The sequence below is a fragment of the Thunnus albacares genome, chromosome 4 (assembly GCF_914725855.1).
Source record: "Thunnus albacares chromosome 4, fThuAlb1.1, whole genome shotgun sequence".
Classification (NCBI taxonomy): Eukaryota; Metazoa; Chordata; class Actinopteri; order Scombriformes; family Scombridae; genus Thunnus; species Thunnus albacares.
In genome coordinates, this window is record NC_058109.1 from 17,893,341 (window position 1) to 17,905,360 (window position 12,020).

Below are 12,020 nucleotides of genomic sequence, written 5' to 3' on the forward strand. Positions count from 1 at the left end.
CTGTTTTTAAATCTATTGAGGTAAGTAAATCTAAGATAAGTCTCAAGTGACTTGAGGCAAATCCAAGCCTTGACTCCGAGTCAAGTCTTAAGTCATAAAAGTGTCTTGAATCAAGTCTCAAGTCACTGAGAACATTTAACTTTCAAATAACGGTGCTTTTTGCATAGCTGAGACGTCTTAATACTTGAAGCAGCAATAATCAATATTCCTGTGTTAACAATGGAAAGAAGAAGTAAAAAAACATTGCGCTCAACCAAAAAAATCAAGTTTCAAGTTCTCATTTAAGTAACTTAAGTTTGACTCAAGGGCTAAATATTTGAACCTCTCTTTGTGTAACCATGATAAGACTCCACTGCAAACTGTATATTTTACCTGGTGATCCTCATACATGTGCAATACATCTCCATGTATCGCTAGAAACAATTTTTATCTTCCCCCAGGATATCTTAAGTGAAAGACACCAGTCTGTCCGTCAGCCACACGTCATTGCTCTCTATATAAAGAGCCACAGGTCATAAATAAAGTCCAAGCCCCGCCACCCGCCCCTCATTCCACTCTGCTCTCCTGACGCAATGGATTTGAACATCGAGAGGCGCGTCGAGTGGAAATTAACAGTGTGTGTCACGGTTGTCGAGAGCTGGCTCTGAGCTGACCTGTCCTTATGCTTGGCCTCGGAATTTGGCACTTGTGTCACACCACCTGCTGCTGTTATTTGCGTCTGTGTGTGTGTGTGAGGAAACACAAATATTGATTGTAGCTAAGCCTCTGACCCTGACATAAATACACACAAACACAACAAACAACACAACAAAATTGCCACAACAAGAAAGACAGGTTACACCAAATGCTTATGGATATCTTGTCTAAAGGTCGTTTAACACAAATTGTGCCCTGTATTCTGTATCATATTGAGCGTGAGCGGCTGAGATAAACAATGAAGAGTGATATGATGAACTGCTGAAATTTCTGATTAAAAGAGTTGGCAGTGATTTCTAAATCTTGCAGGCCTGACAGACCATGGTAGGAAATTCTGCGGCTGCGGCTACAGCTCCCTTTTCAGCGCAAGGTTTGTTTTTAGATTTGAACCAGTAGCTGGAATCTACCTAAGCCCCCACCATGGCCTTATGCAGAGTGTCTGTGTCTGTGGCATGACTCTGAAATGCACGCAGCTTGCCTGCACAAGTTGACACGAGCAGTGAGGGTTTATGTTGTGTGTATACATAACTGACAGATACCATACCATGGCCCCCTCATCACTCCACCAATTACAAGCTTCCATTCTCATCACACCCCCACACTGAATCAATGACTGGTGCAAACTGAATATTTGCTGCCTACAGTCTGTCACAAGCCCCTTGACCCTGACACAGTGTCTGCGCTCTGGACCAGCAGCAGGCAGGAATCATGTGCTGTTCACTAACAGAGATGTTGATAATGCACATAAATAAATATGACATAAACATTAAGGATAATACTCACTCAGAGTTGGGATCTGCCTTCAAGAAAGCTTGGATGACGAGCGGCAACTCAGATTTCACGATGTACAGGTAGCTGGACATAGCTGTAAAAGATGAGACAGAGAAAATAGGAAAATGCTTGGCCAAGGCTGGCATATAGAACAAATAGACACCATATAAGCTGTGGCACAATAATACTTATCACCCTGTGCTTGTGTAAGTGACAGGGCAGCTACTGCTGAGGACACTGGGGTCTGGTTTCTTTTTTTGAGACTTTGAGACTTTGAGAATTTGAGACTTTTAGCAACCTGGGTTTATTCCCCTAGTTTCAGATATTTTTGGGGCACTCCATCATCAGTGGGGAACATTTCATGAGGAATACTACTCAGCCTGTGAAAACAAGAAGTATCATGTCTTTTGTGGTTCTGGAGTGACCTTTTGAAAGTTGGAAAAAATGGCCCAGATGATGTCATTTTTAAAGAAGTGGGCATTTATAAGGTCTAATGAAAGATGCCATGCAGATGCATTATAGGAAATGTAGGTTTCCAGTGATTCTGACCCATACCAGGGACTAGAAGTCAGGATATCTTGGCCTCTGCTACTTTGATTCCCCCCCAACTTTATGAGAGTGCAATATTAAATCACTGGATCATTCCTTAAAATGTGACTATGTTCAGGCCAACAAAGGAAACATGAGTGACGGAAGCAGTATTTCCCCAGTTTAGGTCAGAAACAGTCAGCCAATGAAACAGCTTTTCTATAAGTTTGTCATCAGATCTCCTGGTCTTTGCTCTTATGACATTTCCATGTTGCATACTCACAGATGTATACCAATGAACAAAAGCCAAAGTAATGAAGCAAAGCAGGCATGGACATGTGTTTGGGTGGGTAAGGGGGGATATAAACTCTAAGCCATGTAACGGCGTATAATTAATGTTTGCTGCTACTGGGGGTTTGCAAACAGTCGACATATTTGCAAACACAGTGGCTCCTCACCTCCAATATTCTGCAGGGTGATTGCAATACCAGCAGCCATTTTTCCTGGAGTGCCAAAGGCCCTGTACCCCAGCTGCTCATAAGCACGAATTCCTGAAAATAGATTACAAGCAATAATATCCAGTCAATTACGTTTGCTGAGACGTCCCTCTGAACCAACACAATAAAACACTTTTCAAAAAGTAAATAAATAAAAAAAAACGGTGTTATTTTCCCTGTTTGCCACACACCAAATTATAGAATTCATTAATTTTCCTTCAGTACTAATCATCCTGTCATGTAAACAACAATTTAAATGTAATTGACTGCTACAGTGTGTGTGTGTGTTTGTGTGTCTATGCCTGTGTGTTTGGTTATACCAGGCAGACTATAACTCCCTTTTAACTTTTAATCCATGCCCCTTTTGTAATTCATTTGCTTGAAATCAAGCATGGTTTCTACGGTTTCCTATATGGTCCCTGATCAGTATGCCAAGTCTCCATATCATTTTGGTGACTGTACTCTATGATATATAACTACTATTTCTTTACAACAAGTTAAGTCATGGACAGGCTTACCCACAATGCCAGAGGATTTGAGCAGCAGATGAATGGAATAACATGACAGGGCTGCTACTGCAGACAGAAGAAACCTGTGACACAATGCAAAAGGGGAAGTTATATACCTGTATGTTATAATAAACCACATTCTACATTCCCTATGTGTTTATAATCCTGGTATACCTCTTCTATCCATTTCCTTATTTATTACATTGACCGATTTGCATTAAGTCATGTATTGTATGTATTGTATATCTCTTTAGATGCAAAACCATCTTTTCATTTGACTTGGGAAGTTTAACTACACTGGCAGCACTAGTGACTGGTTTTCCACTTTGTCAATTCCCTGCCATTGCATGAGATTTAAAAACTGCTCAAATAAGACAATTGTATTACTGTAACAGTATACCAACTATTGAAACAAAAATTTAGCATGAAACAGGAAGATGCATTCTTGAAATGATAATTATTTTCATAATAGAATATAAACATCCATTGATGAATGTCAATAGTCCTACACATGAATGAAAATGTTATTTCCTATAACCCCTCCTACAGAAGCACTGAGCCCTGAGCAAGTCAGTACAGTGCTCTCTTTTCAGCATTCCTAATGGGTCACAGGGGGATCCCAAATCCATCACCTTTCCCAGGCCTTTTCTACCCAGCATTTCTAGACAGATAAACACTCTGTAGCCACAACTGAGGTGAGGATCATTCCATCTGACCCACGTCTGTAGGCAGAGAATCCACTGAACAGTTATTAGCGGTAAAACTTCGACTGTGTGTAAGCTTTTCAAATGTGTCTAGCCTGTTCCCTTTATAAGAGGCGCTTGCTGCATTTAATCCCAAAGACATCAGGGAAAAAAAAACATTGCATTTTATGCATGATGGTGATTAATGTGTTACAATGAAAATAGGTTCTAATGATGAAACAGAAAATAAGAAGACTATACTGGCCAATTTTCCCATTTGGAGAGAGGCTACATCATAAAGTATCTGTAGCAGTTGGGTATTGAATAAATACATTTGGTTAATAATCTTTATATGAATAAAATTGCCTATACTATAAGCTTTTTGAACCTTTTCCACAGCTCAACAAATTGTTTAGGTTATTTGTTATTGTAATGGTTTGTTTTAAGTGCTTACTTTTTTATTAATGCTATGTGTTGGGAGCTGCCCTATATTGTATACAATATTTTGTTGTCTTGAACAATGACAATAAAGCTGATTCTGATGAGATCCAGCATCCTCTAGGCAAATTAATCAACCTGAGCACCTTGCTGAAACACTATTATCACTGTATCATGAGTGGGGAAACTCTACTTCATGTTAACAATTGTCTAAGAAGTCCATCGATCATGTCTCAGGTGTGTTTTTGTATGAACTCCTGATAACGCACTCTTAACTACGGCCTTTTGAGTATACATGCATGTTTCAGTCAGAATGTTGAGTTTGAACACTGAATTTAGCCGTTTTGTAAAATTATTATGAAATGGCATTTGGTATTAAACGTCATGCTGGAGGATTTTAACATTTTACCAACATCTGCTAAATCATCAGAACCTACAACCTACAGTCTGCATTTTGTGCATCTTATACCAGGTGTCATTCATTTCAGTGTGTTGGCCTTATAGATACAAGCAGCTGACACATAAAGGTTTGTGAAGTATGTGCAGATTTATTGCAACTGTATTACATATGTACCTTTTTAAAGGCTGTAGTTTTGTATATTTTTCACAAGTAGGTCTTTTTTGTGAACTATAACTTCCTGCTACTGCAGGCCACATCTCCTTAGCAATGATCTGGCCACATCAAACCAGAAGTTACCAACTACATATAGTTTCTACCTATAATATCACTGACCCAATTATTACAATTCATTGGATCGACTTGAAAGTTTTGAAAGATCTAGTATTGAACTGACTTCCTGTCTCCACAGCTCAGGCGTTCAGTGTTGAAGCAATCATCTTTTCCAGTCCTGCTACTTGCTCTCTGCAGCTACACAAACACAGACTACATGGCCAACACCAAGGTCATGGTCTGAGATCAGCAGTCTGCATGGAGCAGAAGGAAGTAAATGAGCAATCCAGATTCCTCACATGGGGTCTGGAGGTTTGGTTATTCTGGGCTGTGGCCTTTCTGGGGTTGGTATGTGGCAACGAGGGCAGAGATGAGAGCCTGAGAAAAAGGGTATGAATATTATGGGACATGATCTGTTACAAGATGTCATGGCATCACTCCTATAAGTAGCTAGCACCACCCTTGTTCTTGGTAGCACTACCAAAGCAGCCCGCTCTTTAGCTGCAATCCCTCTCTGTAAGGATCCCCTCACGATGAGCCCACTCTGTTCTGATTGGTTAGCTCCCAGAAGCCGGCCATCGGCAGACTTCTGCCAGCTCCGAAGGCTACATAAACAAACAGTATTCTTTTTCCCATAATTTACTCAAAATATAGGCTAATGTAAAGGCTGGATGGGAAAGTAGAGGTAACTTTGCAAACAGAGTGTTTCGTGCAGGCTGAAGCCCTGGCTTTTAAAAGTTTTGAAACTTTTACCATGTTTAATATAAACATCTGACATTACAACAGTATATAAATGACAGAAAATCCCAAAAAGCATGTTATGTTGCCTTTACAATGATGCAACCGTCAACATCTGCACTTTGCCTGTGTTAGTAGAGTTAGTAGATTCTGGTTTATATTTTGGAAATGGGCATTTTTTGATACGTGTACTTTACTCACCAGAAGAGGAGTATGCCAGTGTTGGCCATGGCATAGGCCAATCCGAGGATTCCACTCCCCATAATAGCATTACCCAGGTTGAAGACAGACATGCCAAAAGAGGTCTTTCCTTCAAACTGAGGGGAAGAAAAACAAAACATGCATTTAATTTCCAATTTAAACAACAAACAGAATGTTGTTACTCCTGTTGTATTTCTGTAAATGTGGGTTTTCTCACTTACATCCGTGAAGCGAATAACTTTCTTTCCATCTCCACTGGGCAAAAACTCCTCACTCTCCAACAGTCCATCAGGGTCATCAAATCTAGAGGACACATTTATGGCTGTTAATTGATGGTCTCTTCATCTGCTGCTGAAAAATGGTAACACATCTAGTCTACACAACTTCTGAATGATCATTTACATAAAAGCTAAGATGCAGTTAAACCCTGACATACCTGACTGTTTGAGTGCCATTTCTGTGTAAGGATCCACCCGTTGAGGCAAGCACAAAAACAAGGTAAACATGCATTTAAGTAAGCAGACATTATGCAGGAAGTAAGTCATACTGTATGTCACTCACTACGTCCATTATCCTGGTCATTATTAATGGGAGATTCTTAACATGAGGAGAAATGTAGATGCAAATCAAACTATACAAAAATCCTCATTAGAGTACTCAACCTCTCTTTCGTTTTTTGCACTGATGTTTGCATGTAAATATATACAAGGATGTGGTTTTCACACAAGTATAACCAATACAGAAAAGCCGAAAGAAGTCAGAATAAAGATGCTTGACACATGCTGTGTTAAAATGCCATTACCAGTATTTAAGCAACAAAAGGCAGCCATTCATCTGTGTGTGGAATTAAGGAAGAATACTCACTGATCCTCTTCTAGCAACGTCTTCATTGGCACACCCACATCATCTCTGAGGTCATGACTTTTCCCATTGGATAAGATGTTCATTTCTGACTGAGCAGGTTCCATTATCCAAGTTGTAACAGACTCTTTTTGGCTTGTATATGTTCAATGAAGGAGATCCTTTAGAGAATATATAATTATCTAGGGCAAAGGGAGAAAGGACATGAGTCACAAACATAGAGATGTGGGGGTTTGTTTGTTTAAGATACATTATTCCACGAACTCTGCACACCATTGAAAATGCACACTTTGTGTGTTTAAAGGCCCTGAAAACAATTCTCAGTCAGCTTCTTACTATGAGCAATAGGTCCTATATACACAAATATACACAAAGATTTCTGCCAGTTTGACAGTTCTGAAAGATTTCTGTTTTTTTTTTTTTTGTCTGCGCTCTTCTTGGTGTTTTGAAGTGGGCTGGGATGTCATGCGCTTCGATTAGGATTGAGCAACATTTGACACAAAATGTCATGACAACTGTGGGATTATTTTCTTATGTTGCCAGGCTACCGTTTTCAGGTGCTTTAACATCACTTAATGTGCAATATATGATCAAAAACAACATTTTCACATTAGTATGGTAAGGATATTATTGTTTTTGTTTAGCATTCCCTGACTTTTGTTGCTAACTAATCAGCCTATGTATGGGGGCAGACATTTGCAAATAATATTACTAAAATAATACCCCCATATCTGCACCTTTTTGCTTTATTGTTTTCTACTGAACAGGTTTCCTTAAAAGTCTGTGATCAATGAATTCTTACACTCAGTATTTGTTTATTCCACAACTGCATAACACTGACCCAGTTCTACTGTTGTCAGTGACTTTCAACAGTCATGACCTCATTTATTCACTCATTTGATTCACTCACTGAAACATCTGCAATACATACATGGCATGAATAGCACTTACTGTACTGTAGCTGTAAATGATCATAGGCTGAAATGTTTAAAAATATTTTTAAAAACTGGATTCAGTGACAATATTCTTTTTCTTTTTGTTTTCCAGAACTTCAGCACTGAGCAAGGCAAACAAGTGCAGACCTTGTCAAATAAACAAATAGTTCAAGGTCAAGGTCCATTTGAGTTTCTTTGAAATTTATTTGCTTTTGTGGTACGTGATGTCACAATGATTCCTAGAGCTACAGCTCAGATTTCACACAATGACACAATGGTCTTTATGATGAAAGTAAACCTAGCATGATTAAACAAAATGCTAAATCACTCATAACAACAGCCCTCAAATTACTGAAAAAGCAGTTTGCAAAACAGTTATTACTCTAGTACTATAATTACACCTCTTAAAAGTATTTTCTTCTAATGAGCGTGAGGGTTCGGCTTGAAAAGAAAGGAGGTATATTTGTCAAATGATTACTTAGACACTATTAATATCCATCTACAGCCTCCTATAACCCCCATGACAAAGATGAGTTCTCCTCACATTTCAGTGCAAACTCTGAAACAATGCTGTGTGTTGTTCGCTGTTTCCGCTGCGACCAGTGTACAGCAGTCCAATTGTGTCCACAATGTCCTCTCTGCCAGAAGATCACTGTTACTGCTATTCATACTGTAAAGCTAAAGAGGGTCATTGATACCATGCCATTGTAGTTACAAAAGAAACCCGAGAGGAATAAAACTAAGTCCGCAAAACTTCTGCCAATAAAAACAGCTCTCATGATCAAACCTAATCTGGACACCAAATGAGAACTGTCAATGCCTTATCTGGTCAGTCATGTTATTTGCCCAAAGTTAACATGTCCCTCAACATAGATACAAACATAAAAGCCATTAGCTAATGTCAATACTCCCTGTTGCAATCAAGCTTTGATGATAATGGTCATTTCAAAAGAGGTGAGACTGAGAGAAAAAACATGACGTGTCTGTTCATGAAACATCACTGATTCATGTAGACTCAGTGATAAACAGGCTGACTGGTGGCATCACATCAAATTTTAAGAATGTGCCCCAGGAGAATCCAATCACTGTTTTTGTACACAAACAACCAGAAAACAGTGGATCAGCTTGGAGCCACTGCATTTACAGTAAATACATTAGGAGGCTCGTTAGGGAGTCTCATGATGTTGATGTTTTTCCACCCATATGATCACTGTTTTGTTGTAGTGCTGTACATTTGTAACCTGACAATATACCCTTGTCAATACATGTCAGATCATAGGCTGTTACAGTTCATTTCTGTCAGTGGTGGTGAATGTTTGCTAACACAAGTGAAATTATACTTTCTTCATTGATGATGTTTGTGAGGTAAAAATGTCTGAAATACTATGATCATGAGTCTCTCATTTACATGCATGTGATCAATGAAGTTTATGTTATCAGGAGGTGTGTTTCTACACTTTCAATATCCTGCTGATTTGAATTTTATTAGACAGTTGAAACACTTTTGTTTTGTCAAGACAGGGGTCATTAAAGACAGACAGAGAAATTAAAAGTTGTACTATGAAATATGTGTATTTAGCACAGGAAATCAAAGAAAACCCTAAATCCCACCATGACCATAAAAACAGATCAAAGCACTGGCCTTTTTCATCAGATCACAGCAGATCCACCAACATGTACAAATGTAAAATTGGTCTACAGGCAAGCATATAATTCAACATACAAGGAGAGTAAAGGTTTAATAAAGGTTTTAATAATAAATAATCAATTAATTAATATTCAGTTGGGTTCAAAGGGAGCTTCCCTTTCAAGAATTCCTTTTCTCCTTATAATTAAAATCACACGGTTCTTTCTGGGAAACTCCCTGGGGACATTATTAGGAAAGCACAGACTAATGAAATAGAACATTACCAGGTGTTTTAAGAAGTGTCAGTAAGACTTGTTAGACCACATAATTCGTTTTCAGTTCTCTGTAAAAATATCAAGCCATGACAACCGGTAGTAAACCACCAAAATCTAACTTAAAAAAAAACACTGTGTGATGTGGGTCATGATGTAGTGTAGCTTTCCAGTTTTTACCCACTCTTGAGGACATAGTCCCTCATCAGCATTAATACAACTGCCAAAGCTAAAAGGCCTCTGACATGAAGGCCAAGGAAAGACTCAGTCTCAGGTAGGCGTATGAGTTCTTTAAACAGATACTTTGCTGGTACTATTTCTGCTGTGTAATATTATCTCATGGCAATCTGGACAGTTCACTCAATACGATCCATGACAACTTGCTAAAGAGTCGACAAAACACAGTTTATGAGGCGATGCATGTTTCTCCAAGGAATACTATTTGCAGATATTAAAAGTTGGATCATTTATGGATAAACCAAAAAGAAAAAGAGGAATTAGCTTGATGCAATGGTCTAAATATTTATAAATTGGAGAAAGACTGATGCTGAGTGTCTGACTAAATGGATTTGAATTTTTTGTACCTAAACCAAAAAAAGTCTAGATACTTTGTACAACTGTTGCTTAGAGAAAGGGACATTAATTCATTGTTTATGGGTATGGCAAACGCTGCAAAGGTTATTGGTAAAAATAAAACTTGATATTACTTCATCTCATCCAGCTCTCAGCCAACGTCTTCACAACCTTGGTGACCTTCCTGATGTTATAAAATGATCAAGATCACATGTAAAATTGTTAAAATTGTTAGAAAGGTCACATATTCTAGTCAGGAAAATGCATAGAAGTTACCAAATAAGTCTCTCTTTTTTGCTAAGTAACATATTGTTTTTATATCAATATAACACATGAAATAAATCCTTACTGCCTCACTGTTTACTGATACAGATTCCTGTTTAAAGTTCATGTGTGAAGTCCATCTGAGAAACGCCCAATGAGCATATCCTCTTCTACTGAGTACCAGGAGGAGGGTCACCTTACACTCTTACACTTTACTAGAGCCCACAGTGGGTTCTGTTACGTAAAAATTTGCCCATGAACGAGTATGAGAGTGAAAAGTCTTATTCTGAGTTACTGGACATACATGACATTTGAAATGTTTAAGCAGATGGGAGTGAGAACAACAATTAGCTGTTTGTTTTTTCAGCCTGTGTTCAATGTTAAAGTGAGACATTAGCTATTTATAAAACATTTTACACTCAAGAAAAAACCCTGTAGTACATTCCTAACTCTTCCCTTGTTGGACATAAAACAGGGCAGGCACAGGACAAGTGGGGGGCAGCGGGTGAGCACATGTATATGAGGAGATGCCCATGTAGTGGTGTATCAGCAACAGGCACGAGGATCAGCCAAGAGCGCCTGGCAGCACCAGCTCATCATCGGCCACGTGCCTGCTGGGGACAGAGGAACACATGCTCGTGTGCAGCGATATCGGCCACCACCTGAATATACATATTCTCCTCTGTGGCAAAGCGGGCTACACGGATTGTTTTATTCTGGTATAAATCTCTCATGTATCACATATCTTTTAAATGTTCCAAACACCTTTCAATGTTTGAAATTGGCTTGTTGGCCATTAGTTTTGCTATAAGTGGATGTGAAGTCTGTTATAAGAAGGGATTCATACTTTTGGAATAAACATTTGCTAATTCTGTATCCCCATTAATTACCATAAAATGATAATTAATAAAATGTGATTTATATAAAATGAGTTATTCTGATTGAAAGATAAATTAAAACTATTTCATTCACATCTTGGTACACAAACAACTAGCCCTTGCTTTCCATTGGCTAATGTCCGTAATGAATTTACCATAAAAATTCAATCATAAGAGCAATTCATAATCCATCACATGTATGGTAAACAAAGCACAACTTAAAGATATATTATAATTGTATTACATTTTTGATTGAGTCTTGAAATTCATGAATGTATTATAAAAAAAAAAAAAAAGTTCTTCATACACCGTCTTGGGCCAGCTACAATCATTCAATCTACATTTATCTTCTAATGCATGTTTTCTCAGAACAGACATGACTAAAGATATAAGTTAAGTAACATTACAAACAAGAACACTGGCTTTCTAAATCACATCCCAGTTTGGAATCCAAGCAATGTGAAGCATGACAGCACACACATACTAAAGATTTAACTAATTCTCAAGTCACAAAAAAAAATCACTTTTTCACGAAAGGGGTTAGCATGCCACTGTAATCTAAATCTCGGGACAATCAATTCATAGAAACCATGAACTGAGTGATTAACCCGCAAAAAAAATCCTACATGGTTTGTAACTTGACACTGCAGTGGTGTATCAGGTCTTAGCAGCTGCTTGTGTAACATTTAATGTCGTCACTGTGTGTAATATCAAGTATGAAAACACTCTGTAAGTCAAATAGAATTTGAGAGTAAGACCCAAACCTGACATATTTTTCTAGTTCTGCTTTTGCCCAGATCCATGTGAGGATGACTTCCAAGTGTGTAATGTTTCCTCTGACTTAAGAGCACATTCATTTATCAGTCAACCATGCAGTGC

General features: G+C 38.3%; 1 protein-coding gene across 2 annotated transcripts in view; it reads right to left on the reverse strand.

Annotated features, from left to right (window-relative positions):
- Nucleotides 1–12,020, reverse strand: part of slc38a3b (solute carrier family 38 member 3b) — a 28,568-nt gene that overhangs the window by 9,854 nt on the left and 6,694 nt on the right. Inside the window, exons 2-8 of one of the 2 annotated variants that reach the window (XM_044347767.1) lie at nt 6,596–6,774; nt 6,168–6,188; nt 5,953–6,034; nt 5,732–5,847; nt 3,011–3,084; nt 2,454–2,546; nt 1,480–1,561 (exon numbers count right to left, since the gene is read on the reverse strand). In XM_044347767.1, the coding sequence (XP_044203702.1) occupies nt 1,480–1,561; nt 2,454–2,546; nt 3,011–3,084; nt 5,732–5,847; nt 5,953–6,034; nt 6,168–6,188; nt 6,596–6,699 (572 nt within the window). In that variant the 5' untranslated portion in view covers nt 6,700–6,774. The remainder of the gene's footprint in view (nt 1–1,479; nt 1,562–2,453; nt 2,547–3,010; nt 3,085–5,731; nt 5,848–5,952; nt 6,035–6,167; nt 6,189–6,595; nt 6,775–12,020) is intronic. The other variant, XM_044347769.1, reaches the window with a different exon arrangement.